Raw genomic sequence first — 27907 nt, 5'->3', positions numbered from 1 at the left:
CAATCACAAGACGCTGTTCTTATGAATAATCGCCATTCATCAAATAAATTTGGAGTCTTTTTCACCTGGGAGCTGTATTTGGCCTTGTCGCTATATGTGATAACAACTTAAAAAGCAGTATTTTGTGAAGTGCAGTGCAAATTTTATTTTAGTTTATTGAACAAAAAGAAATCATGTTAATTTCATAGTCATTTTTTAAAACATTTCGCCGACCGGCTTAATCATTAGCTCATGAACTTGCACACGCGGTGGCGTTCCAAGAACGTAAAGAACTGCATTCGCTATATCCTCAGCCTCTAGTGCCGGTGTAACTTTTGCAATATCCTCGGGGAGCATCTCGGTTCTCACGACACCAGGACTGATGCTCTGAAATTATGAACCAAAAATATAAGATAAATAATATCGCACATTAGGTTTATGTTACAAAGTCTTACCGTAACTTTAATTTTTGTTCCTTCTGTGCGCAGTTCCTGGCGCATCGTTTCTGTTACGGCTGTAACCCCATATTTGGACGCCGGATAAATATTCAAACCTGGATAGTTGATCAAATGGTGGCCTAAAATACTGTTAATATGCACAATGTGACCATCAACCGAGCGTTTTTTCATCGACTGAAAGGCCTCGCGGCTACAGAGGACTAATCCCATCAGATTGGTATCCAAAACCTCTCGTAATTGATCAGTGTTTCCAGCTTTTAGCAAAGTCGTCCTTCGGGTCACGCCGGCATTGTTAACAAGAACATCAACGCCGCCAAATTTCTCGTTAACAAGTTTGAACGCTTCAAGTATGTCTTCCTCTTTTTTAACATCGCATTTTACGGCATGCAACTGACCGCGAAGCGATTCGTCCAGTTCATTTTTCAGTTCTTCAACTCGTTCCACGCGACGGGCCAATCCGACCACAACCATTCCGGCCTTTACCAGAGCCTGTGCGGTGGCAGCGCCGATTCCTGAGCTCGCCCCCGTCACAATTGCTACCTTTCCATTCCAACGATCCATTGCACACACGAGAACGTCCGCACTATATCAGCACCGAATGCGAAATGTGCCGTGATATGTTTGAAATCAAGTGATACAACGCGGTATGAGATTGTATTATTTAATTAGTTAACAGCGAGTAGTTATTATTTGGTAAGTGTACATTAGGGTGTCAAATCCCAAATTGGATGGGCAAAAAAACTTGAAATTTTATTCGCGCTACAAATTTACATAAATAACTTCTTCGGAGAAACACAATTTTTCTTCATTTCTTAGACTGTGTGCCAAACGCTTAGAAAAATCTTTTCCAAACGTTAACTAAACCAGTGAAATATTTGCAGTATATTTTTTAGTTCCCGCTAAAAGGTTACATAAAATTTGAAAAACATGAATTTATAGGAGAGGCGTCTTACTGCCACGAGTTTAACCGCGAAGCGATAAATGTTTTATGGAAAAATATCTAGATCAACAATAAAAATTACTGTTTTTTACGATTTTCAACGACTAACTTCCTTTTTTCCATTAAACGGAACATTCTCATTTGATCCGAGATTTCTACTAACATACGAGTTAGTTTGGGTCATATGTAAAATAAAACTAGTTAAGCAATGCAAAAGGTAGAAAAAATCAGAAAAAAAAATTGCAGCAAAATATCAGTTTGATGTCAACCAGCACTCTCAACCACAATTTTATGTGAATAGAACTTGATTCAACTTTTATACAGCAAACCTGCCAGGACTGGAGTCACAAGGTCTGTGCTAGAGTTTTAAATTGTTCTAGGATTTTTTCTTCTATTGATGCTGGTTTTAATAGATTAGTTTATTATGTCCGAGCATAGAGGACAGCTTTCGATTTGAACTAATTTGTACACAAAATACTATCTATTTTCAAAATTAACCTTGCAGCGCAAATTTTGTTGCTTTTTTGCTTATAATATTATTTCTCTCTACAATAAAGTGAAAATAGAGGTAATAAACCCGGTATTTTTTGAGTTTTAAATGATCTTAAAAACCTAAAGTATCCGAGCGTCTAGGACTTCCCCCTATTAGAATTCATCCATCGTGTCGACGACAGCTCGAAGATGAATTTTATCCCATCGTTTGCGCCCGGAAATACGCTTGTTTTTTTGAGTTTTACAAGTTATTCTCAAGTCCCCTGGAAATGGTGCTCATTTTACTCCGGTAAGAAAAAATTAATTTGTTATAATATAATAGATGAAGTAATCGCTAGATAATGTTTTCAAATACCTCAATTGCGAAAACATATATTGTTGAACCGTGAAATAATTGGAATTTAAAATTAAGTCTGGTTATTTTTTGTTGAAACACTAAAATATTACTCTGCTTATGCATAATTCAAAAAGTCATGGTATTTTACTAATAAGATTTTACATTACACGGCTGCAAAATCAAAAAATGTTCGTGTTGCCCTGGGGCCCCTTCTGCGTATATGTGCAGTTGAAGCTTTTTATCAACTGCACGAATTGATAAGGTTTTGTAAATAATCAATGGCGGAAGAGTAATGACATATGATTTGACGCAATCACGGTAAATGATAAAGAAAAGTATAAAATTTTGGAATCGAATTTCGTAGCTTCAAATGACACAATAAATGAAAACGCACACTTATTTACTACGAGCGAGTAAATATGTCATATCAAACTGTTAGGTAATTTATTTTTCAATTGTTCATTTGACTCGCTTCAATCTGACATACACTGATGTCGCTTTTCAAGCGGTTTGGTTTTTACGTGACGTGATCTAGGGAATTTACGAGTTTTTACGGAAATTTTGAAATTCATGGTTTTTTACGCGAATTTGGAATTTACGCGATTTTTTACGCAAATTTTGAAATTTACGCGTTTTTTACGCGAATTCGGAATACGCGATTTTTTACGTGATTTTGATTTACGCGGAACGTAACCTTCGCGTAAAAAGCGACTTGAGTGTACTAATAATTATGATCCAACATGCTTTCTTATGCAAATACCATTATAATAGTGTAACTTCGCTAAAGAAGCTATAATGGGAGAAATGACATGTATCTAACTCACATTCCATTGGTCGAAACTAAGTGGATTGACAATTCGACGTAAACTTCTGAATCGGTTGCTCAAAAACTTGCCGAGTATCAATGAATGCGGGAGTAACACGAAATCCCAGTTTCAAATGCAGCCAATCAAACTGGAAACTGCCAAATGCAACCAATCATTCTCATTGGCCAAAAGTGCAAAATTATATACTACACTCAAGTCGCTTTTTACGCGATGGACACGTCCCGCGTAAATCAAAACCGCGTAAATTCCGAAAATCGCGTAAATTCCGAAAATCGCGGAAAGAAACGCGTAAATTCCGAAATTCGCGTAAAAAACCGCGTAAATTCCAAAATTCGCGTAAAAAACCAAAATTTCGCGTAAAAAAAACTGTGAATTTTAACACTACGCGAAAAAATAAATGTTTTGAGCACATCCGCGCAAATTCCGAAAATCGCGTAAAAAACCGCGTAAATTCCGAAATTCGCGTAAAAATAGTCGCGTAAAAAGCGACTTCAGTATATATCTACATATATCTATATAGATAATTCACATAAATTTCTGATGGTGTTTTTGGATGGTGTTTCACCACCCAAAACCATACGTTTAAACAGAAATAGCCACGAAACTAAAAGAAATAGGCGTTTCACGTCAAGGAACGAATTGTAGCACGGTACTAGAGCTTCAAACTGGTAAATTAAAGCAACTACCTTTTTAGGAGAAAATTAATAAAAGCGCCTTGAGAAATACAAACCTTTTTGTTTCTAGAAACTAGAAAGTTACTAAATTTTAAAGTAGAAGGTTTAAGAGCAATTTTTACAAAATACAAAATTTTCTCTGCTTTCAAATGAAAGGGGGGGGGGGTGTTATTAGTAGCTACGCTCAACAAGTAGTCGGTGTGACTCCTACCTTTTGTCCAATGCTGGAAGGTGCATGGGTCGAACCAAGCTATAATCTGAGATTATAACCGGATTCGAACCCACAATACAATAGATCGAGGAAGAGGCACAATTTGTGTCTAAAAATAACCCAACCCACCAGGTGGTGGAGTTTGAAGGTACGTCGCGCGCCTAATAGGAGGGCTGTCCAGTCTTCTTTTGTCCAGCGCCTCTATGGTTCAACATTAGTACCCGTGAGCCACATGCCCTGGCGGGTGTTGTGGGTTCGAATCCGGTTATAATCTCAGATTATAGCTTGGTTCGGCCCATACACCTTCTAGCATTGGACAAAAGGTAGGAGTCACAACGACTACTTGTTAAGCGTAGCTACTAATAACACATATCCCCCCCCTCTCACCTCTCTGCGCTCTTTCTCCATCACTCTAAAATTTCATTACTTCTACCGTCCATTCGTAAATTGTAAAAAGAATTATACCGTTTCAACAAATATTAATTTACATGCCGGACCCCCTTTCAATGTCAAGACTAAAACACGAGGTAGGTCTAACTCTGTAACGATTTTTTCGAGAAATGTCCCTCCCTTGAAATATCTGTACTAAGCTACCTAACACCCTGTATAGAGTAGGGTGTGGCATAAGTGCGATGTTTGAAGTTGTTTTTAGTTTTTATGAGATTGTAAATCTCGGATTTTACAAGTTTCTGAGGAATTCAACCTTAGATGATTCATTTTGGCAGTTATATACCTATGAAATCATATGGGTAGTTTAATACACAAATTTTCAATTTTTTCTTACAGTAAAGTAGAAAACAACTCAATCCATTGCTACACCAGATAAAATAAAGCTGATAGTATTCAAATATTCACTTTGATTGTATATCATTTCGCTTAAAATCATTTCGCGGGAAACCAATTTTCGGTTGACCATAACGCGGAATATAGTATTTCGCGATAAATCTTTACGCGGAAAGTACCATTTCACGGGCGTGATCTCCTTACTCGCTATCGCTTGTTCGGAACCAACTGAAGGAAAATAATAGAGGTCAGTAGACCTAGGAATAAACCTACAAACCTACACTCCTTAATGAAATTACGTGTAAATTGCTTGGATTGAGCTAAAACTTAGTTAAAACCAGGCTTCATTCTCGTTTTTTTGCTCAGTAGATGCTCATTTGACTGCAGCGCCTCAACGAAAAAGAACTCGAAAAAGTAATGTAAGGGGCAATTGTAGAGCTAATTGTTATCTACATTATTGTTGAAGAAAGTATAGTTCTATCTTTTGTATTTACGGCGCTATGCGATTGCTACCCCGTTGGTAGCCAAATGAGCGCTCTTTTTGCTACCAACGGGGGTAGCAATCGTATAGTGCCGTAAATACAAAAGATAGAACTATACTTTCTTCAACAATAATGTAGATAATAATTGGCTCTACAGTTGCCCTTCACACTACTTTTTCGAATTCTGTTTCTTTGAGGCGCTGCTGACAACTGAGCATCTACTGAGCAAAAAACCGAGAATGAAGCCTGGTTAAAACTACTCAAAATGCCCTTAAAGTGTATACATCCATGAGTTTTCTATCAAATTTCCGCAATGTAGAAAAATCCGTATGCATTGTGTCTGGAGCTTAAGTGTAAATGTTCACTTAACTCAGCAATTATGCTTCGTACACAACAAATGTTTACTACAAATGCATTACTGTCATCCATCCATACCGATGCAATATAGTCAATTTACTCGAAATTTCCACTGATAAATCAATGAAACGCACCTTTGCTCCTCCTTGCTCTATAGATTATACCTCCCAAGCGGAAAGCGATTAGTTGATCCATATTTCAAACACGAAAGAAAAGTCAGGACGATTCTCTTAAAGTAAATAAATTTTGGGATTACCATCTTTTATTGATTTTTTACAAAAAAATTAATCCCACAGTTCGACGTCATTTTGAAATGCGACTTCTTTGTTTGATTCGTCGTTTTTGGCGTTCACTGGTCCCTGTGGATGGTCGTTATCCTCACCATGGGGAGAACCTTCATTGAGGTCATATTCAAAATCTTCTTCGCTTTCGGAACCCGACTCATCTCCCTGCAGAACAATTATGTTATCATCGGAAATTTGAAGTAATACATTAACCAAAATTGGTTTTAGTTCTTCTATGTTCGTCGTCAGACTCATACAGTCAATCACTAATTGCAATGGTATTCGATATAAATGATCTTCATAGTTATAGAACTGGTCTTCATTGTTGTACCTTAATTTTCGAATCTGATACATTGCATCATCGGTCAATTTCTGGGATCGGTTTCGAATGTCCGGCTCGACCACCGGATAATCAACGGTGTACAAAAGCTTATATTCGTCGCTGGAAGGATCCAATGGTTCGTCGTCATAATTTCCGCTATCATTACGGGATCGCTCGATTGGGATATAGAAATCAATATCTCTCCCATTAGGTTCATCATGATCACTACTTATATCCGCCTCTTCATGCAGTAGATCATTATCATCAAAATCATTTGCACAAACTGGTGCATTTGTTCCTTCCACTGAAGCTTCGACAGCTTCTTCACTTTCTTCCCTTACCATAACAATTTCGCCAACATCTTCATCGAAATACATCTTTGGCACCTTTTCAGCCTCCTCATTAATCGACCCCTCTGCGGATTCCGGAACACTGGCAGCTGCGTTTCCTTCATTTCTATTGGCAACTGCGTGCTCTTCATTTCCACTGGCAACTGCGTTCTCTTCATTTCCGTTGGCAACTGTGTGCTCTTCATTTTCGTTGGCATGCTGCTCAACGGTCGCAGCAACTAATGTTTGCAAAAAATCTTTTCTCACGAACACTGCCAGCTGACTCACATATCCGACATCTGCAGAGTTCTTTGGCGGAGGACCAATACCGAAGTACTTTACCGTATAATCCGGATACCGCTGGCAGATATGTTCGCACCACTCCCTAAACTGGGCTCGAGTCCACTCAAATTTGTGATCTTCATGTCGGAACCCGTTTTCAAGCAAACCATCAAAGTGCACATTGTACTCGGAATTTGGGGTACTGAACATTGCTACCTTTGGACGGATACAGCCAAATACGTTGTGCGGAACCCCTTCCAGAACTTCAGGGAAAAGATGCTCAATACTGGAATACATAAACGAAAGGGTAGCATGAATCAGTCTAAATTTGCTCAAGATTAACATTAGATTAAGTAAATTAAAAGCATTTTTCCCGATGACAATACCAGTAATTCAATTGAAGAATTTATAAAGACCCTATGTTTTTAAACGTTAAAAAAAAACAAAACATTGTATCACCCTGATGATCAAAAAATGGGCTATATATTATGATTAAATTGAAAAATTACGTATTGGTACGCTCCAAGGAATAATTTTTACTTATTAAACGGTTAACCGACAGCTTTTATTCAGCACATGCTGTATAGCTGCTTTTAAAGTATGTTTTAATACCTCTGTTCAATGCAGGAAGTTTTTGAGAATTTAAACAGCACTGTGGAAGATGTGTTTGGATGTCGTTCATGAAACGTATAGTCACTAATAGTAAAACGTTTATTCAGGACGTATGGATATGTTTATTCAACTTTTGTTGATGACGCTGAAACTACGTTTTTATTCTACAGCAGTTTGACATTTAGACAAGCAAAAACAAACAAAAATATGCAGAAAGCATCTTTATTTTAGTTACTTTATTTGAGTTTTTAACCGATGTAGATTTATAAGTTTAAGTTTGTCAAGCGTGAAATAAATGTCGGCTAAAATACATTCAAGCGCCGAAAAGTAGTTTCTTAAATCATGTTAGACATCTGCTGTACAAAATTACTTTAGAAACATTTATTCAGCACATGTTAAACATTTAATAAATTATTTGTAATAAAGTAATGTATCTCGCTTTATCACATCTATTCATTGTTAAATAATTGTGTGCATAACAAATTCGGCAGCTTTATCTGAGTTCGGTTGCAAATTGATAATTTAGTGTTGACGCAAAAAAGTTCATTCGAATATCGGCGTGATGTGAAATCATAAAGTGTTATTCAAGTTATTGGTTGCCATCAAGCACCTTTTATTTTACACCTGCTCTTAGTGGTGCTGCTGATACATTTGTATGACGATTATTCGACTCGTATTCAACAATTCCTCAGCAATGCAGCTAATACACGCCGTGAATCGCATAACAGTCTCATTTATATAGGAAACTTCATAGAAAATGGGACTGTTCCTATGACGCAATGTGATGACGCAATGTTCATTCCACTCTTATTCCACTATTATTCCACTCTTGCTCTTGCAATTAAACTTAATTAAATTATTTTATTCAATTTTGCCTCCGTATCCGACTGCCTTAACTGCCGTGGTTTGGTCTTAACTCCACCCATGACGTTTTGCACAAACTCAAAAATGACATGCTTTTGCATATTTACCCATTCTTTCTACATTTCTTCAACTGTTTGGATTACTTTAGGACGTTTCAGAAGCTTGTGCTTCTGTTTTTTTCGATTGGCCGCAGCTCCGGCTTATTTGGGAGGTTAAGATCTTTCGGCACGAAACCGACATTATATGCATTATAGCATTATAGCAAACGCGTACTCCGCTTTCCACATGAACAAATTGCTTGCCATATCAAGAATTTCTTGGTAAACTTTCAACTTTTGCACGAACCTTTTGCTCAGATTCAGTTTTTTGCCACATCTGGAACAGAGAAGTTTAGTTCCCCATCTACGCGAGTGTGATCCTCAGTAATATACGGACGACTTTTTTCCGCACCTTGGCTAACGAACGATGTTGGATGTTCTTCGAAACATTTTGTGATACGAGAAGTCATAGAATTCGGATTTTTTCAGATCTTTGCAGACTTGGTGAAAAGATTCGCACAGTGTAAACAATACACTTTGAACTTTCTCCATGCAAAATTTCAATTAAGTTTACTCAAAGGTTCAAAAGTTAGAGCAATTTGAATGTATTGCAATTTTACCGTGAACACCCTTTACGAAGTGACCAGCGACGTTGCTCTCCCTTCGTTGCAGTTCGTGTATGAGCGAAATCCTAGAGGTTTCCGAAATCCATGACTGGAAATGGGTACCCACAAAATGTTATGTTGCGGATGACGGTATAAAGTAGAAGCGACAGCCGGATGTCAATTCTAATGGCAGATAGTATAAGGAACCGAAGTTCCTGTCGAAACGTGTTACAGAGTGACCGGCCATACTGTTCAAAGACTGACGAGGAATTGATGCGTCCTGCCGTACTTTTCGAAGTTGCAATATTGGCAACAGGGCGAGAAAGCAATCAACCAACGAAAATATCAAAGAACAGTGTGTTGTTGAAATATAGCTCGATCCTAGATGACAAAGGAGTCTTGGAAATGCAACGAAAAGCGAAGGAATGTAATTGTCCCTGGACACAGATGGGAAGTATCCTATAACCTTGCGGGTCATCATAGATCATTCTGTTACACATCTACTGATTATCAGCTATCATGAGAGGTTCCACCATCGAAACTTTGGAATAGCCATCAACGAGATGCGGTAGCGTTTTACCATTACTCGCCCCCGAGTTGCATTTGAGAAGGCCAGAAAAAATTGTCAATGGTGCAAAAAGCAGGATGCGGTTTCAGGGCCATCTCGGATGGCAGTTCTTCCTCCATGACGATTAGTGCTCATAGAGATCGAATGTATGCTGAATGCTCAGCCGCTTAACGTGTGTAAGACAAGGCGAGAAGTCTGCAGCATCACTGAAGTCAAATTACCCCTACTACTGGGGTCATCAGGAGGTACGAAGCCGTTGAGCCTATGTGACGATAACGTTGCAATGGTTTGACGAGGTTGACATTTGTCGCAAGTGATGACCAACCATTTTTGGCGAAGGTGACTTCGAGGATACCTGTCGATGATCAGCAGGCGTACGAAATGACACGAGAATGTTGGGAAATTGTCGAAGATGTTGAATCAAATTTTCCCCGAAACTGTTCGTCTAAGGAGCGTAACAACTCTTTGAATGGGCCTTTGGAGAGACACGAGATGAACCACAGCAACGGGATAAGTTCACCGGGGGGAGTGAGGCAAACCCAAGCGTTTGCGCTCTAATCGTGCCCCCTCCGAGCGTCCGGACTGCCTGCGTCAATGCCACTAATGACACGGAAAATAAACAAAAGTGTGATTAGAAAAAACAGAGGAGAAAAGTAGCCACTCGAGAAAATAAATTATTCACGAAGGAATAGACTTGGGAAGTTGTTAGATGTTATTAGTGAGTGATACTGATTGAAGTACAAGTCAAGGATTGCGGATAGCTACAAGTAGAGATTGATAAATGTGCGGATTAACTGCGGTTGTATCTGTTGTCGAACAAAAAATGACATGCTATCTTTTGTAAATCATCAAGTAGGTTGGGCGTTCATGCCGTTTGAGGCAATAGGAGGAGGATTTGCACAAGAAATTTCCAAATGGCAGAAAAATTTACTAAACGTGAGTTTCAATTAAATCCACTTGACCTTGAACTGAAGATGGCTTTCCTCTCTGTGTACATACATACATACATACTTTCATACATACATATACACACATACATACATACATACATACATACATACATACATACATACATACACACATACATACATACATACACACATACATACATACATAGATACTAACATACATACATCAGTTTTATTCTATCGGGGCGGAGTAGTCAAAGTAGGTATTCTTTTAGTCTACTGAGCGGAAAACTGTCAATGTGTATGGGTCATTCCACGCCAAGTGTCCGAGACCCGCGTAATCGACCTTCTTGGATTTTTACCAAATTCGGTCAGAATGTTCGTTTTGGATCAAAAAAGCAAAAATCCCAAGGTTGGTGCCGATCGGACTCCCCCTCCCTTTATGGGAGCCTCCCTTTTATAAGCAAAAGCCTTGTTTTCGTCAAATCCGCCTATTTTCTTTTGCTTATTCTCCGGAACTATTCAGTCTAGAAAGACACTACACATTTTCAAAGAAAATTGCCCAACTTTTTAGCACCAGTTCTGCCAAATATTTTTTAATTCGATTTAAAAACTAAATTTCTATTTTTCTCTCATTGCATACAATTTGATCTCAAAAGTTCCAACTCCATCGTATTCCCCAGATTTTTTACATGGGAATCACTTATCGTCACGAGGTATTCTTTGCCTATCCAGAGATCCAGCGTTTTCAAGCAAGCAATCCCCAATTTCTCATGTAAAACCAAGAGCAAAATTACTTTTACAAGAAGCAAGAAGCATAGAAGTCTCTATGCAATGTAAAGATATTTTGCCCTATAGTGAAAGCATGTGCAGTGAAATCTGTTCTCTCTTCAAACACGGACTGGCGAGTGTCGAAACGAAGTGGCAACGAGTAACCTGACTGATTGTAGACTAGACTGAGTACAATGGAGACAAGTTCTTAATACAGCACGAGCCATCCCGGATCTAAGCTGCTAGAGAAGCAAAAGGAGTGTTTCTGGCCTTTCAGTTGACCTCGAGGTACGCTATCTGTCGTCCAGTCAAATAAGAAACTTGTCGAATAAATCAAACAGAAGGTCAAATGGAATATAGGTTGTATACTTTGCTTTTTGGATACGATGTCAAACAACGATTGTATTTGGTGTGATGCACCAAAGCAAAGCAAAGCCTAGGTGCTACATCCCGTTATCGAAACTTGACCTTCTGTTTTTATACGACAGACTTCGCGGCCAGCTGTACAAGACAGTTGCAGGGCCAGTTGCCACGATCTTATTGACTCTAACAGTCTCTCCCAGTCGAGATTCGAACATATGACGGCTGGCTTATTAGGTCATACCTCGAGACCTACTGGGAGGTGTGATGCACCATCCCAGGGAATAACAAACTGCCAATGCATTCAGAAAAATGCATTCTCTCAGTGCTTTTGGTGCAATTGGGAGACCAGTTAGGTAGTGTTATTTTACAGAACTTTGCCGAAAGACGGCATTTTCTTATAGTGTTTTTTAAAGTTCTTATTAAAATATGACAAATGAGTTCCTTTAAACTGTTCGGGGGTTGTGCAAGTTTAATTGAATTTTTTAATTTTAATTGTTTTAGTATTGATTACAGAATATCTCGCAAATTCGTCATTCTCGACGAAATTGGAATTTTTAAGTGCGTCGTTTTACAGTACACATTTATTGGCAGATAGAAATACATATATCTACTTACATTTCGATGCCTATCACAACGTCCGTATCTTTGAGACATTCGTGGAAAGCGGAAATACTCCCACGCCATACTTCAACGGAAAGCTCGGTTAGTCTTCGCTGAATGTATTCCATAAATAGTGGTCGAACGCTATGATTCCATTTCGTTAGTAATTCTTCGTCAATGTCAACCTACAGGGGTAAATATAGATATGCTTACAACATTTATACTTATTTTCTCACTACCATCATAAGCAAGCAGAAAAAAAACAGATTTAATAACAGATTGAAAAATGGGATACTCCCCATTGAAAATTTATTTCCTAATTTCGCAATTAACTATATACAATTCATTATTAGTAAAAGGAAACATCTTTATTATAAACTGATTGTCTCAGTTTTTCATTCCTTATAAAAATAAAGATGCACAAATCTCGCTTATCTTCTATTCATATTACTCCCAGCCTTTTCCTAAGAAACATGAACCGCCAGCATACGCAACGATCATACAATAAATAGTTACGGTTTTTCAACCCAATGCTCCTTTTTAATCACAGACTACACGATCGTTTTCTGGCAGAGCCGTTGCCAGAACCGCTGCTCTTTTCGATGGACGAACGTAGCCAGCATAAGTTTCGTCCTGACGCTTACCGCGTAATTGGGCCGCCACTTACACAACCATTCATAGATATCTGCGAAACCATACCGTGACATGCGTAGCAATGCGGCAACGGCTGATTCCTGTACCATTGGATTACCATTCGTCATTTGAACGATACGACCTAGGTTCTGCATAAAACCCGTTATATCCTGACCATTAGGTGAAGTTTTCAGGATGGATGAAATTGTGAAAATCAAACAGACCACTTGCTCATTCAGCTTTCCGTCCGCATCGAGTCGTTTCAGATAATCGTCCAATAAGGGGTAGAGGTATTTCTCGACGATGTGTTTTTTGGACCATTCGTATCCTTTTCGTTTGGCCACTAGAATCAAGCAGTAGTCCACATTCCGAAGCTTATTGGCTTTGATCTTTTCCACTAAATTAACGATTAGTTCTTCGTATGTTGGTGAGCCTTGCTGGTAGCCGTAAAAAAATTTGAGCAGCTTGTGTAATTCAGTTTTCTTAAACATATGAGCATTTAGATCACTGGATCGTTCCTTGTAGTTAAGATTCATTAGAATTGTTCGGAGTGTGCTCACCATTGCATCAGAGTTATCGTAATGCATGCTACTTTTCTTTGGCAGAGCATGTGGGAAAGCTTTCAGTACATGGTACAATAGAGGTAGTCCTTTAAAATTAAAATAGTACAAGCTTTTGAAAATGTACAGCCTAGCCGTGCAACCATATAACCGATTACAGTCGCAAATTCCAATATATAAATGCGTTACCGCGATTAACTCTTCCAACTTCTCTTTATCGGACTTTAACGTAAAAACTTTCCGATCGATTTCTTGCAGCATCACTCTGTCAAGATTGAAAATTGATTCATTCAATGTTTTTGCAAGTAACACCAGTTGTTGGACCACCTTAGGCAACGGAGGTGCTGGAGGGGAACACTGGACATCTACTGGCATATCTCCATAGGAGATGACACTATCAATCATTGCCAGAGATATTATCCGCGAATCCTTGGTTAGCCCTAGCAATTCTTCACTTCGTTGTTTCAAAGTGTCTATTGTCCAATCATCGCTGATGTAGTTTTTGATAATTTGGCAAACGTTTTGAATTAAAGCAGCTTCCGAAGGAAACTGTCGCAACACTTGAGCGCGCCTATTCTTACTGTAAAGGGCAATGGTTTTTGCAATCGGTGTACTACCCTGCTTGCGAGCAAAATGACTAGCGTAGACGTGTTCCAATGGGATGATTTGTGGCTCCACTATTTCGTTATAGATAGACATGCGGCTATCTATTGGAGGAGACATAGGAGAATCATCACAGCTGAAGAGTGTATCAGTTTCTATTTCAGGCACAGGTGACATTGGAGAGTCTTCTAGCAGAGGCGATTCCGGTGAATCCGTGTTAAATGTAGGGGTTTCGTTAGATCCCGTTTCGATACTAAGAGGTACTTTGAAATCGTTCCATTGAGAACCACTCGCTGAATCTGAAAAAGAATAAAAGTTACTCCCCAGAACTTAGTATAATAAAAAAAACACTTCTTACCCTCCATAGGCGATTTCGGAGAGCTTGGCAGGTTTGCAGTAGTTATTGTAGCATCCACTTGAGTTTGCATAAGATGCAATAAATTTGCTGCAGGTTTTAAGTCTTGTTCTGTATCATCGTCACTGTGGATTAACTCTACTGTACCCGGCCGCATGCATGACTCTCTAACTCCACTTAGCGTCTTTTTCTTATCATCAGCTTCATTCTCATCAACATCAGAACTTTGACAATCCTCTATAGGAATTAAACTCGACGGATAGCTAAAGTAATTCTTTATACACAACAACTTCCGATCCCAGTCGTCCTCCAATAGTGCCTCTGTGGTTGGCGACAATCGGCCTCGCTTTGGTGGTGTACCTTCCAGCCGTTCTCGCAGCTTTCGTTTACTGATGGCCGGACTCGTCGGTGTTTTAAACTGGTCCTTTACCAGTTCATTAGTTTCTTTTACCTTAATCGGCGATATCAGTGTCCCATTGTTACCAACCGTCGTACAGCTTGGTCTAGGCAACGAGCGTATCGGTGAACACTCAATGATCAACATCTGGTCATGCTCATCTTCAGTACTACTAGAAAGCGAATCTTCATCACGAACTACATGAAGAATTTTTTTTTGACTGGTTTCAAGCAAAGCAGCATAATTGACGATATTTGGAAGCACTTCATTCGAAGACACATTGCCTTCTTCCATAAGTCTCAGTTGGTTTGCTATTTCATCGTTCTCTTCAAGCGCAGATGCATCCACCCGTCCAACGTCAATTGATCCTGGATCGACGTTTTGTTCCATTAGTACGGGAGTAGTATCCTCAACAGATAACGAACTTGATTCTAGAACAGGTTCGTTTACAGTTGATGACAAAGTAGCTTCCGGGGCTATTACCGAGCTTTCGTTAGTTTTTTCAGATTCTACACTCACAGAATTTTCTGAAAAAATATGACCAATCCAATTATTGCTACATTTATATCTATTTTATTTAAGGTATATAGAAAAAGGAATGACAAAGAACGTACCTGATGGAATCGAAACTTCCGTTGCACAGAACTCTGGTGTTTCAATAACTGCTACAACATTTTTGACTGTGGAAAACTCCGGTGTAGGTATGATTTCGCTCGTATTTATGTCATTTTCAAGACAAGTTTCAGGTTGAATGTTATTTTGTGATTCTAAAACAAAAAAAAAACGAATCATTTTTGCAATTGCTGCTTTGGTTTGGTTTTAACAAACCTTCATCTCCTTCCTGCCGCTCTTGCATCAAAACGCTACCCTCCTCATATGCTGACATGTTTTTCTCATGATTTGCATAAACAGATTCCTCCGGGTTTTCCTGATGTCGACCTACCACTCCTTTACCAGCTCCGCACTGTTTTTCACCAGATATTATCGCAGCCGATGCTGCTGCAAAAACTTTATTCATCATTTCTTTGCCCCGGACGGTATCCGAATCAATCAAGCTATTAATCATTGTCATTCGCTCATTGATAGTATTGTAGCACTGACTGTCAAATAAACGACCGCTTCCCAACAGACGGAACATTGTTTCGCCTAGCAAGGCCCATAAATGCGATAGCTGCGGGTTGACCCCAGGGTGATCCTCCGATTGATGAAATGCGTCGGGCAGGTTCAGGATCGATGCAGTTGGTGACACCGATTCTTCCTTTTTGATGCTGGATAACAAGTGACTGCTGACAGACACATTTTCCATCTTACGAACGTAGTCTATTCTCCGACGAATGTTTCGCAAGTTGGTATTAGTTCCGCAATGAACTTTTTGTATCTTTGGTTGAGATATTTCCGTCGACAATGGCTCCGTTTGCGTATGTACCGATTCTTTATGAACAAGAACATCGTCCAATATCGGAGTAAGAAGCGATGGAAGCTCGACGACGCATTCTTTTAAAATATCGTTTATAGATTTTGGAACCACTTCCGGAAAGTTAACGCCAACATCGACTTTTTTTATAAATGCAGATGTGCAAGTAGACCGAGTAATGGTCGAACTGCAGTACATTGTACTTTTGTCAACTAGAGGGGCTCTAGGTTTCTTTCCGGTTTCAAGAAGACTGTTGTTCATTAAATCATGTGTCGATGTTGATGCAGTTGCTTGACAAGGCAATTCTCTAGCAGTGTTAACACCCACTGAAACACACGATGGAGCGACGGTAATTGTGGCTTGGTCACGAGTTTCACTTTCTGATTTGCGACGTTTTCTGGAACCTTTTTTGCGATTCAAAGAGGCAACAACATCTTCAGGAATTTCTTTTCCACATTGAATCAGGCCTTGAACGTGGCTCTTGACATCTCGGAATCTCATCTGCTGATCACTGGGAAGCAAACTATTCTCCCATAACAGTGAACAGTTTTTGACCATGTCACACGCAAGAGAATCATAGCGGTGCTTGCTGTTTTGCAGTTGCCGATCAAGTTCAGCCACTGTTTCCTTTTCACGTAATTCCGCATTAACTTGACCATTTTCTGCAGCTAAAGCTCTCGATTCCAGTATCTGCAATTGCCTTATGTAATCCTTTTCACGGTTCACCGTTATTTTATTCTTGTCTTTCTCATCCTGATAGATTTGCTTGATTTGCAATGCGGTGGTCCGTAATGAAGAAATTTTCTCCTTCAGATTTTCGTTCTCCACCTGCTGACTCTTTATCTGTCGGATCAAAGAATCTACATTGGCCAGCGTGTTGGCAATCAAGTTCAAATCGAACTGCGCTACGTTATCACTGTTGATCACACTATAAATAAACTCGTCGGTGCTCATCCTTATTTTCTCCTTTGTCCTTTTCAAAAACCATTAGAAAAAAAAATGTTACGGTTTGAGACAGGTTACAGCTCTATAGTGCGTGCTGTCGCGTTAACTAAACGTTTCCGGCAATCACTCCATTTTGCTCAACAACACTACTGACAGTCCATTGAAAACTACTGCTAGACAAAATGAAACTTTATCGCCAGCTTATTTATCATTCTATGATAACGTTAAAAAGTTCAGCACCATGAAAATAATTAATTTTAACAAAAGTGAACTTTTTTCAACCACAAACGAGTGAAACTCAAATGTCGGAAAGTTAAAAGCAAGAAACCAGAAACTTTTGACATTTGTCATTCGCATGGTATTGCAATGTAACCCCAAGACAAGCTTCTTTCAACTTGAGCAACAAAAAAATGGCGAAACACGAACAACATAATAAACAGTCTTGTTACAAAAATAATATTCAAGTGATATTCAATATTCAATTATTGATGCAAAAAATTATGATATATATTGTGCCTGGCAGCTAAATCTGGACTATTTTCCCTAATACCAATGTACATGACGGAACGAAACAGCAACATTCTCGTTGTTGCTCTTTCTCTTTCTAACTACAGTGATTTCAGTTGGTCGCAGTTTGGGCAGTCGCACTTTCAAACTGCAGAGTCCAGTTTGGTGGGAAGTGCGGTATACTGTCTATTCATAAAAATATCAATAAGTTTCTGGATGGCATTAGAACTGATCACTGAAATTTATGTCAATAACATCAAATAATAAAAGCACGATTGTCAACAACCTGGAGTTGTTCGAACGGTTCGAACCTGAGAGAGATTCGCGAAGAGGAAAAATTCTAACGTCAAATGCAGCCAGTACGATCTGTCAAATGCAGCCAGTCGTTATCGTTGTCCCAAAATGGAAAAGTATTGTTAATTCTCATAAGTTTTCTGCCGGTGTTTTTGTGAAAAACACATTCGGAATTGAATTAGTCTTGTTTGTCTCAATTGTAAATTAACATTTTTGCAAAAACTGAAATGCCCGTGTGACAATTAACACCAAAATATGTTATTATAAAATGCACACTTCACACGTCCAATGAGATGTTCACGCACAAGTTTCATTTATTTGCCCGAAAATGAAAGCAAACGTAATAGGAAGAAGAAGAACAGCCAAAGCATAAGAAAAAGAAGACCGTCTCCGCGACTCTCTCTCAGGTTCGAACACATTCTGAGATCTGACAGACATCACTGACAGCGAAAAAGACGGAAGCTTTTTCGACAGCCGGCAGACATAACTTTTCCCTAGAGTGACTATATACAGAGTGGCGCCAAGTCATCCCAAATGTATGCAATGCGGTTTATCCTAGGTTTTTCTTTCTCTTTCCTGCATACGCATTGGATAGGTTGTCTGCTCGATTGGAATGACACTGACAGATAATTATCATTCCAATTTTGACATTGTCGCCACTCTGTATATAGTCACTCTACTTTTCCCTTGAAAAAAAATCCGCTTTTTTATTTACAAGTGTTAAGGCCCAAACACAATGCATACGGATTTTACTACGTTGCGGATATTTGACAGAAAACCCATGGAAAAACTGTCAATTTGCAAATCCGTATGCATTGTGTCTGGGCCTTTACAGTCGTTACGGACTTACGGTCGTTACGGATCGATTTGGGGTGGCAGGCTAGGATCAGCGTAAAAAGCATTTATTTTCACTCCACTTTCTCTAAAACTGTCGCAAAATAATACAATTATTGTCGTTTTATCTTTATTGCTAATCGCAAGGAAAATTGTACTATTATCGCTCATAAAAATGCTATTTTACATGAAATCGTTTCTGTATCTTTTTTTTTATTAACGACCCTTTAAATAGGTTTATTCATTCAGGTCCGGTTTCTGTATCTTTGGCGTACTTTTTCCACAAAGAACCGATCAACAAGCTCGAAGGAAGTAATCGATTTTTTGTGTGTAAAATCTGCCGGTGGCGCCCTCCAGAAATAGTTTGCCAAACGCCTTAAAAAGATGCATGCACCTTTACCAATGTTACTTTGTACTGGAGTTACATCCCAAGCAAACTCAAAAGTTCACAATTAGTTCAATTTCAGTTCCGTAGACTTTCCTTGCTGATTAGTAGTGTATATCAAGTGTACGTAGAAGTACTAGAAGTGAGTACTTCATAGATACTTCAAAGCTATTAGGATGCTACATGAAGTTCTGAAATTACTTTAGTTGCTAACAAGTTCTGCGTGCTGCTTTTTTGCTTAAATTTCTGGTGATCAAACCAGCAGAACCTACAACTATTTGAGATTAATTATTTTTATTTCACTCGAATAAATTTAATCCTCGCACATTTTTAATTACAAATATAAATTAGAATGCAATGATCTTCATTGTTGTGTTGTGTTGTGGTGTAGCATATGCTCTCGGTATCTCACTACCAGTTAATTGCCTGGCTCCAAACTTTATGCCACCACGGCTTAGTGGTGTAATTGGTTAAACAACACGCTCAACTAGATATTGGGATATTTTTTTGAAACGATGATTCTACAATTGATGAAGGGACGGTAAGGAAAAGTAATGAAGAAGGATTTTTTAGGGAATGAAGGGGAAAGAGTGGAAAGGAAGGGGGGGCAGACTTCTTTTGTCCAGCGCCTCTATGGTTCAAAGGTACACGGGTACCAGCGAGCCACACGCCCTGGCAGGTGTTGTGGGTTCAAATCCAGTTATAATCTCTGATTATAGCTTGGTTCGACCCATGCACCTTCCAGCATTGGACAAAAGATAGGAGTCACAACGACAACTTGTCTTTCCCCTTCATTCCCTAAAAAATCCTTCTTCACTACTTTCCCTTACCGTCCCTTCATCAATTGTAGAATCATCGTTTCAAAAAAATATTAATATATGCCTGACCGCATTTCAAGGTCATGACTAAAATCACGAGTTTGGTCAATAGATATTGGGAGCTGTGAGTTCGACTCTCACCTTCGCTAAGTCTATATTTTTGGCCTAATATCAAGAATATTCAGTTTGCCTGAATCTACATTTTTTGCATTAAGCATTTATTCTTCCCCAACAGAAAAGTAAAGCCGACTGCTATACGTCGTTAGAAAAAAGATTATTACGTGTTCATAAAACGTATAATCTGGAATTAGTTAAAAGATATTTGGTTGCGCACATATTTCGTTGCACTAGCGCTTTCTGAAAAAATGTTTTCGCTGCCAACATCTCGTATGTGCGAAAATGAGATAGCATGTCAGCACTGCGTTTTACTCAACTGCCAGCAGTCTGATTTGGGCCCGCTGTCAAATTTTGAGCCCAGGACATGCTGTCGCTGACGTTCACTGCAGTTCGTTACAGAGATGTCGATGGGGTGGAAAAAACAGCACCACGGTCTCAAAGTTTCGCCACATCAATGAGCTTAGCTTTCCGCTTTTGCCGCATCGATAACCCAGGTAACCAATAAGCATTTCCAATGCAATTTAAATGCAAGCCAATAAGCATGTAAGTTGCCTTAAATGTTACTTAAATGCTTGTTTGGCAAAATATGCGGCTACTTTACTGCAGGCCCTCTTATAGTGCTGACAATGCTTATTTGCAGCTAGTTACCGACAAGAAGAATTTAAATAGAATTGTGGATGCCGATTTACAACAGTTATGCAGTCAAAAGGCTGGTAAACAGCAACCTGCAGTATAAAACGCCAGGAATGCTAATAAACGATTGATATACTGCTTATACTAATGCTTATTGGTTACCTGGGAAGCTTAGAGAAAGTAAACAAACTAACAGCTGACCAGCAATCAAAAACTCGCCTTCAATGCAAATGAATTAATTAGCCATTCTATTGAATGCATAGGATCAATAGGATTGCTGCTGCAAATATTAGAGGAATCGGAATGTCTTGATAAAGAAAATAAACCATATTTCGGGATGTTCGTAGTCGGTGCGGTTGGCAGCGGATCAGCTGTGTTTATGTTTATGTTTGCAAGCTCTGCCATTTGACATTATATTACAAATACTAATGCAACATTCAAATGAAGTAATTTGCGGTTTCGTCACTAACGAGAATGACATTAGCTGCGGATCGTTTATGTAGGAGTGAGAGGGGAGCGAAGAGTGGAGAAGGTTTCCTGGGCAATGATGGGACTTTCAAGGCATTGGAGACGCAGTCGTGGAACTAGTACGTATGCGTAACATTGTAATGCTGGTCCTAAGCACCCCGGTGGGAACTTTGATGTTTGCAAACAAAATAGGTGAAGGCAACATAGCTGGATCACTGGATCACTTCTATGAAGTATAAGGTTTTGCACGGGCAAGCATAACCTCACTTCTTTGACGTCTATCAGTGGTTTGTTTACATGGACTTAGAACATGGGTTAACATGTTGAAACTGAATATTGCTTAAAGGTCTTAACGGCAGTCAGAAAAGCACAAAAACTGCCATTCCGAGTAGTTTGGAGGGCGACACTGCTGGATAATACGCTTTTAAAACGTTTAACCACAGAGAACAGACTACCAGGTAATTGACAAAAAGTGTGTAAAAGGTTTTTATGTAATCTACGAGTAATCCTGCAATAGAGCACCCCTCGAGCAGTAAGTGGCAAACTAAAGGCCCTCATACACGTACGTACATGTTGGCCGAAAATGTTGGTGAATTCATGCTCGTCCAACACGCTCGCCGGTGTGTGAGTGCCACGAACCAAGCTGACAGAAGAAAATGTTCGGCTCGCCGCTCGACCGGAATGACCCTCCAACATTTTGTTCATTACCAACCCAACATATGCGTACGTGTATGGGGGCCTTAAATCTTGATGTCGCTGCCATCGCTGCTATGTAACCCCAGCACGAAGAAATATTGATAAAGGTACATGGATATTTTTTCATGCGTCTAGCAAACTATTTCTGGAGGGCGCTACCGACAGATTTTACACGCAAAAAATCGATTACTTACTTCGAGCCTGTTAATCTGTTCTCTGTGGTTTAACTCCAATTTATGCATATCGCGTTCGTCTAACAAATAGTAAACAAACCACGAGTGGATGTCAAATGGGTGAATTGCGTTCATTCCGGTTCATTCGTGACATCACCTTGCAAAACCTTATTCCACCCTGCACACATATAAAGATTTTTTGACATTAGCTGTGGACCTCGCTGAAGCTGTTTGCAGTAGGAATAATATCAACAACATCAAATTCCAAACTCCCGGATCTTCTCCACTCTTTGCTCCCCTCTCACTCCTACATACTCGAGCCTCAGCTAATGTCATTCTCGTTAGTGACGAAACCGCAAATTACTTCATACGAATCGGATCACTAGTGTGCGTGTAAAAGAACGATTCACACGATATTTCTGCAGCACCACACGTGATTTTCGCTGAATCATCATTTATTTCTTGTCCTAAAGGCAACGTTTTCTGTTAGTTGATAGTAAATTATTTTATCGATGAATTGTTATTGAGATTCATGTAAAATTCTTCACTTCTACGTAATTATGTTTTGTTGGCTTGATCGCATCACTTCACTGCCGTGCCTGCCGTGTGAATGCTGCGTATTAAAAGCAAAACGCCTGTAGCGCCACCTCATTTTGTGTCGGTTTCAGGAAACATAATAAGGCAATTTATGACGACAGTTTATAAGGTTTTGCATGGGCGAGCATAACCTCACTTCTTTGACGTCTATCAGTGGTTTGTTTACATGGACTTAGAACATGGGTTAACATGTTGAAAATGAATATTGCTTAAGGCCTTAACGCACGGTCCTGCTAGGCAGCCATGTTTTTGGAGTCAACATCTAACCATTTGCGTAAATGAAGTAGCATGACACCGCTATACGTTCTGTTCGTTTCACTCTGCAAAGCCGGTATGCTGGCAGACGGGTAGTATTTTTAAATCTTAGCCAGATTTTTGCAAATAATACCCACGCCGGCAGTAGATGTTGGCTACTGTCAAACACATTGAGTAGGGATAGGGTTGCCAGTCCCTTGCCTTAACGGCAAGTCAGAAAAGCACAAAAACAGCCATTCCGAGTAGTTTGGAGGGCGACACTGCTGGATAATACGCCTTTAAAACGTTTAACTCCAATTTATGTATATCGCGTTCGCCTAATAAATAGTAAACAAACCACGAGTGGATATCAAATGGGTGAATTGCGTTCATTCCGGTTCATTCGTGACGTCACCTTGCAAAACCTTAAAGGCCCCCATACACGTACGTACATGTTGGCCGAAAATGTTGGTGAATTCATGTTCGTCCAACACGCTCGCTTGTGTGTGAGTGCCACGAACCAAACTGACAGAAGAAAATGTTCGACTCGGCGCTCGGTCGGAATGAACCTCTAACATTTTGTTCATTTCATGGGGGCCTTAAGGCCCCCATACACGTACGCATATGTTGGGCCAAAATTCAATCGACCAAAATTTTTAAATTTTGAAAGACCTATAATTAGGAAAGTATTGCTAATGTAGAGAGATTTGTTTGACCAACGATACTAATTTTGGTTTTAGTGATGGCGTTTTGGTCATCCGGGTTACTGGTAAACCAGTTTATTTGCTGTCTAGGCCAACGTTTCAAGGACTTTATTTCCTCATCATCAGGGCAACTACGAAAATACAGTTTACATTTACATTGAGTTACAAAGTCAATTTTTTACACACAAAACTTACAAACATATTAAACTAATTCTTGTCAAGTTTGTTGGGGTGGGTTTTTTCTGCTATTGGTCGAACTACACTATAAAAACAGTACAATTTATTACAAACTACTGGGTTGGTCTAATTTTGAAAATTCAAATTTGAATACCGGCGAGCAAAAACTTACACAGTCATTCCTGTACACAACACAGTACGGTTATGACTTTCAGGGAGCGTCAAAATGGAGAGTACTATTTCAACCTGATTTGAGAGTGTGTATCATTGTGTGAGGGACCGTAACATACCAGAATAAGCTATGCTCAGGTTGTTTGTGTCTGTTCTGTAGTTGATTGCGGTTCTGTCACAAGCAATATGGCACATTTCAAGCACTTGTAGCGCTTGAATTCTGTCGTCGGAGCTTAATATTTTTGTGTTGGTTAAATCAAACTTGTGTTGTTCCTCGATCGCATGTTTCATTAGCGCAGTCTTTTTGAATTCCTCGTCTCTGTCCGTGCGCTCGGTGTCTGAGGTTTTATACTCTTCATAGCGTTTGATGAGAGAGCGGTGGCCGGCGATCCGATTTTTCAGCTGCTGTGTAGTCATACCAATATAAGCACTATCACAATCAGCGCATGGAATACGGTAAATTACGTTTCTCATTGCAAGATGCGGTGAGGAATCTTTGAGTTTCGTGAATAGTAATCTGTTGGTTTTGACGCATTTGAAACTTAGTGACATTTTTGAAGTTTTGTTTAATACTTCTTGCCAATGCAGGGGTGAGGGTATCAACATGATGCAACGATCGATATACTTTTTCCTCCGAGTTCACTTCTTCACAATTTTGTCCACTTTGGTTGATAAACCTATTGATCAGACGGTTGATCAGTGAGCTCGGATAGTTGTTAGTAAGCAATTGCTTGCGTACAATTGCCTTTTTCTCATCGGTCGATTTGTTCGTGGATAACTGAAATACCCTTCCAATGAAGCCGGTGGCCGTGTTTAATTTTTGTACCAGCGGGTGGAGTGAGAAAAAGTTCAAAATTCTGCCCGACGCTACAGATTTCTGATACCAATCAGTGAGAATTTTTTGTTCCCCGGTTCTTATTAGAATCATATCTAAGTATGGTAATCGGTTGTCTTTTTCTGACTCGTAGGTGAATTGAATATGCGAGTCAAAGCTATTGAGAGCATTCTTTACATACTCAATCTTGTCTGCTGGAAGAGCGGTGAACAAATCGTCGACATATTTTTTGATGCACGGAACTGTGATGTCGATCTTGGTAAGCACATCGTCAAGTAATGTGGTCATTACAAGATCAGCCAATGCTGGAGACAGCGGATTCCCCATTGCAAAGATTCCTCACCGCATCTTGCAATGAGAAACGTAATTTACCGTATTCCATGCGCTGATTGTGATAGTGCTTATATTGGTATGACTACACAGCAGCTGAAAAATCGGATCGCCGGCCACCGCTCTCTCATCAAACGCTATGAAGAGTATAAAACCTCAGACACCGAGCGCACGGACAGAGACGAGGAATTCAAAAAGACTGCGCTAATGAAACATGCGATCGAGGAACAACACAAGTTTGATTTAACCAACACAAAAATATTAAGCTCCGACGACAGAATTCAAGCGCTACAAGTGCTTGAAATGTGCCATATTGCTTGTGACAGAACCGCAATCAACTACAGAACAGACACAAACAACCTGAGCATAGCTTATTCTGGTATGTTACGGTCCCTCACACAATGATACACACTCTCAAATCAGGTTGAAATAGTACTCTCCATTTTGACGCTCCCTGAAAGTCATAACCGTACTGTGTTGTGTACAGGAATGACTGTGTAAGTTTTTGCTCGCCGGTATTCAAATTTGAATTTTCAAAATTAGACCTACCCAGTAGTTTGTAATAAATTGTACTGTTTTTATAGTGTAGTTCGACCAATAGCAGAAAAAACCCACCCCAACAAACTTGACAAGAATTAGTTTAATATGTTTGTAAGTTTTGTGTGTAAAAAATTGACTTTGTAACTCAATGTAAATGTAAACTGTATTTTCGTAGTTGCCCTGATGATGAGGAAATAAAGTCCTTGAAACGTTGGCCTAGACAGCAAATAAACTGGTTTACCAGTAACCCGGATGACCAAAACGCCATCACTAAAACCAAAATTAGTATTGCTAATAAAAACTTGAGAGTAATTTTTATTTGCATCACTATTTTAATGTATAACTGCAAATAAAATTTTAATATACCGATGAAACGTAACGGCCGAAAAAAATGCCATGAATTGTTATGCGATTCCCATTTTCTATGGAGTTTCCTATATAAATGGGATTGTTACGTGGTTCACGGCAGTATAGCGAAGGCCCTAGAAATAAGTGCAAAGCAAAGTAATTCCGCCAATGTTTATACTACTGCCCTGTTGCTGAGTATGTGACCCGGGGCAGGTACCCCGTATAGATGGTAGGGTACTACATAGATAAGCGACGATGAATCCGTTGTATCTAAACAAGCTGCAAAACATGTATCCAAATGAGCATAACATCATTATATCCTGTGCGTTCTATATGAGACTTGATTATTTTGCAATGTTCCTGGAATGTTATTGTACATTATTCCTTTGAAATGCAACTGCATTTCTTAATACTATCTATTATCTGTTAGTCCCCAGATGATCAAAATTGAGGCATTACACTTTGACCATTGAAAACACAATTTCCTCAATTCAACAAATTTAATCTAAATTTGCCCAAATAACAAGGATCCGGAGCCTGTCGATGTTATTTTACCTTTTTGATTAATAGAGGGTCAAAATTTGTAACATCCGAAATTTTAATATTAATAAACTAAATACAGTAAAAGTAAGACCTCGATATGGAGAAAATCAGAAAATTATTTTCGTTGAGTTATATCGAAGCTACGTTATAACAAAGCAAAAACGAAATTAATTTATATTTGAATGAAATTGATTGCAAATGAAAGGGAAACCTTTCAAACCGTTAGCTTCCAAATTTTATGGTGATTGAACTTGTGGTTTGGTGATACATCCAGAAATCCAGAAGTTACTTTAAATCGAGGTTGCCTTATATCGAGGTATTACTGTAATTACTAGTCTTTGCTATCAAATTACAAATGTAGTACGTAGACCAGGAATCCGATCAATAAAGGCTAATAAATTAGGTATATATAACGTATGTAGCAGAAATTATACAATTTTTATCTGAAAAAATAACACTAGGTATAGCATCTCTCGAGCAACAATAGAAAACTGTTAAACGGGTGAAAAACATTCTGACGCATTTCATTTTTACAGAATTATCATTTAAACAGAAACAATGCATTAGATTTTAAATACTTGAATTATGCACTATTTGCAACCCTCACATTACGAAAAAGCATAACCCGTCATACCTGCAAGATCTGTCTGACTCCTGGTACGGTTTTCAGCAGCGTAAAAAACTTCATTTCCGCACATCCGAATTCAACAATCTATATATTGAATTGGACAAAACATTTATATAGCCAGATGTAAAACATTTACTGAAAACTTACCTTTTTGAAATTTTGTTTCCAAAATTCCAACTCTAACAAACGAAGAACGATCAAGTAGCGTTGCTCGTAAACAGGTGGATCAAAGCGAATCTTGTTGTTTTCGTCATAATAACAACTATGGTCGTAGTTATACGTAAGCTTAATTTGATCTAATGCATCCATCCTGCATTGGAATCGAACTTAAGCACAATATATAAAACAAATTTCAATTCAAACTGCAATGCAAAATATTATACCTTTTCAACCGTAATTCGTAAACAAAACAGCACTGTTATAAAGCCTCTCGCTCCGCCCAAGGCCAAACTTGGTAATAAAAAAACTTACAATAATTATTGGGTATGGTCCGTGTATGCGCAAAAGAGAAAAAGAATAATAATTTACTTTTGTTGTTACTTCTTGACAGTCTCGTAAGCTCCCGTCACGACTTCGATTTCAAAAATATATCGATAGATCGAAACACCAGGAAACACGCATGTAACGCGTGTTTCGTGGGTTACATGGTGTTACATGGGTCTCTATTGTAAAGTCGACTACTTGAAATAAGGATCCGTTCAAATATTGCGTAAAGCGGGGTACGCTGCAATAGGTGAACAAAAGCTTCATTCGACAAGTACTATGTTGAAATTATCGGAAGAGTGATCGACAGTACATATTAATAGTTGTTACAAGGTGTTTATCCGAGACCTATTCTCTTTCTTTTTTCTATATATTTGTTTGATAAGGCGTTCTTCTCGG

At 39.0% G+C, this 27907-nt stretch overlaps 3 protein-coding genes across 3 annotated transcripts; all 3 read right to left on the bottom strand.

The window, feature by feature from the left end:
• Nucleotides 1-137: 137 nt before the first annotated feature.
• Nucleotides 138-1011, bottom strand: LOC128734728 (farnesol dehydrogenase-like). Its single transcript, XM_053829054.1, has 2 exons — nucleotides 435-1011; nucleotides 138-366 (listed from the first exon to the last, which is right to left on the bottom strand). Exons 1-2 carry the CDS (start codon nucleotides 996-998, stop codon nucleotides 196-198), a joined length of 735 nt encoding a protein of 244 aa, XP_053685029.1. The 5' UTR covers nucleotides 999-1011; the 3' UTR covers nucleotides 138-195.
• A 4801-nt stretch (nucleotides 1012-5812) lies between these two features.
• On the bottom strand, nucleotides 5813-27406 carry LOC128738914 (uncharacterized). Its single transcript, XM_053834398.1, has 4 exons — nucleotides 27173-27406; nucleotides 27032-27109; nucleotides 12102-12271; nucleotides 5813-7043 (listed from the first exon to the last, which is right to left on the bottom strand). The coding sequence occupies exons 1-4, from the start codon at nucleotides 27332-27334 to the stop codon at nucleotides 5825-5827; spliced, it is 1629 nt and encodes a 542-aa protein (XP_053690373.1). The 5' UTR covers nucleotides 27335-27406; the 3' UTR covers nucleotides 5813-5824.
• LOC128738913 (uncharacterized) lies at nucleotides 12479-17248 on the bottom strand. The gene is made up of 4 exons (XM_053834397.1): nucleotides 15463-17248; nucleotides 15249-15401; nucleotides 14241-15161; nucleotides 12479-14181 (listed from the first exon to the last, which is right to left on the bottom strand). Exons 1-4 carry the CDS (start codon nucleotides 17000-17002, stop codon nucleotides 12638-12640), a joined length of 4158 nt encoding a protein of 1385 aa, XP_053690372.1. The 5' UTR covers nucleotides 17003-17248; the 3' UTR covers nucleotides 12479-12637.
• Nucleotides 27407-27907: the final 501 nt, after the last annotated feature.

The sequence above is a fragment of the Sabethes cyaneus genome, chromosome 2 (genome assembly GCF_943734655.1).
Source record: "Sabethes cyaneus chromosome 2, idSabCyanKW18_F2, whole genome shotgun sequence".
NCBI lineage: Eukaryota > Metazoa > Arthropoda > Insecta > Diptera > Culicidae > Sabethes > Sabethes cyaneus.
This window is presented reverse-complemented; position numbering and strand designations above follow the sequence as displayed.

Bases quoted from the DNA above. Each gene is read 5' to 3' on its own strand.
- LOC128738913 (XM_053834397.1), bottom strand. From the start codon at position 17,002: ATGAGCACCGACGAGTTTATTTATAGTGTGATCAACAGTGATAACGTA. The intron at 15,162-15,248 runs GTACGTTCTTTG...ATATTTTTTCAG, and splicing joins GGAAGTTTCGATTCCATCAG to AAAATTCTGTGAGTGTAGAA. The intron at 14,182-14,240 runs GTAAGAAGTGTT...ATTCTTTTTCAG, and splicing joins TCCGAAATCGCCTATGGAGG to ATTCAGCGAGTGGTTCTCAA.
- LOC128734728 (XM_053829054.1), bottom strand. From the start codon at position 998: ATGGATCGTTGGAATGGAAAGGTAGCAATTGTGACGGGGGCGAGCTCA. The intron at 367-434 runs GTAAGACTTTGT...TCATAATTTCAG, and splicing joins GAACAAAAATTAAAGTTACG to AGCATCAGTCCTGGTGTCGT.
- LOC128738914 (XM_053834398.1), bottom strand. From the start codon at position 27,334: ATGGATGCATTAGATCAAATTAAGCTTACGTATAACTACGACCATAGT. The intron at 27,110-27,172 runs GTAAGTTTTCAG...TTCAATATATAG, and splicing joins GGAAACAAAATTTCAAAAAG to ATTGTTGAATTCGGATGTGC. The intron at 7,044-12,101 runs GTAAGTAGATAT...TATGTATTCCAG, and splicing joins GTTGTGATAGGCATCGAAAT to TATTGAGCATCTTTTCCCTG.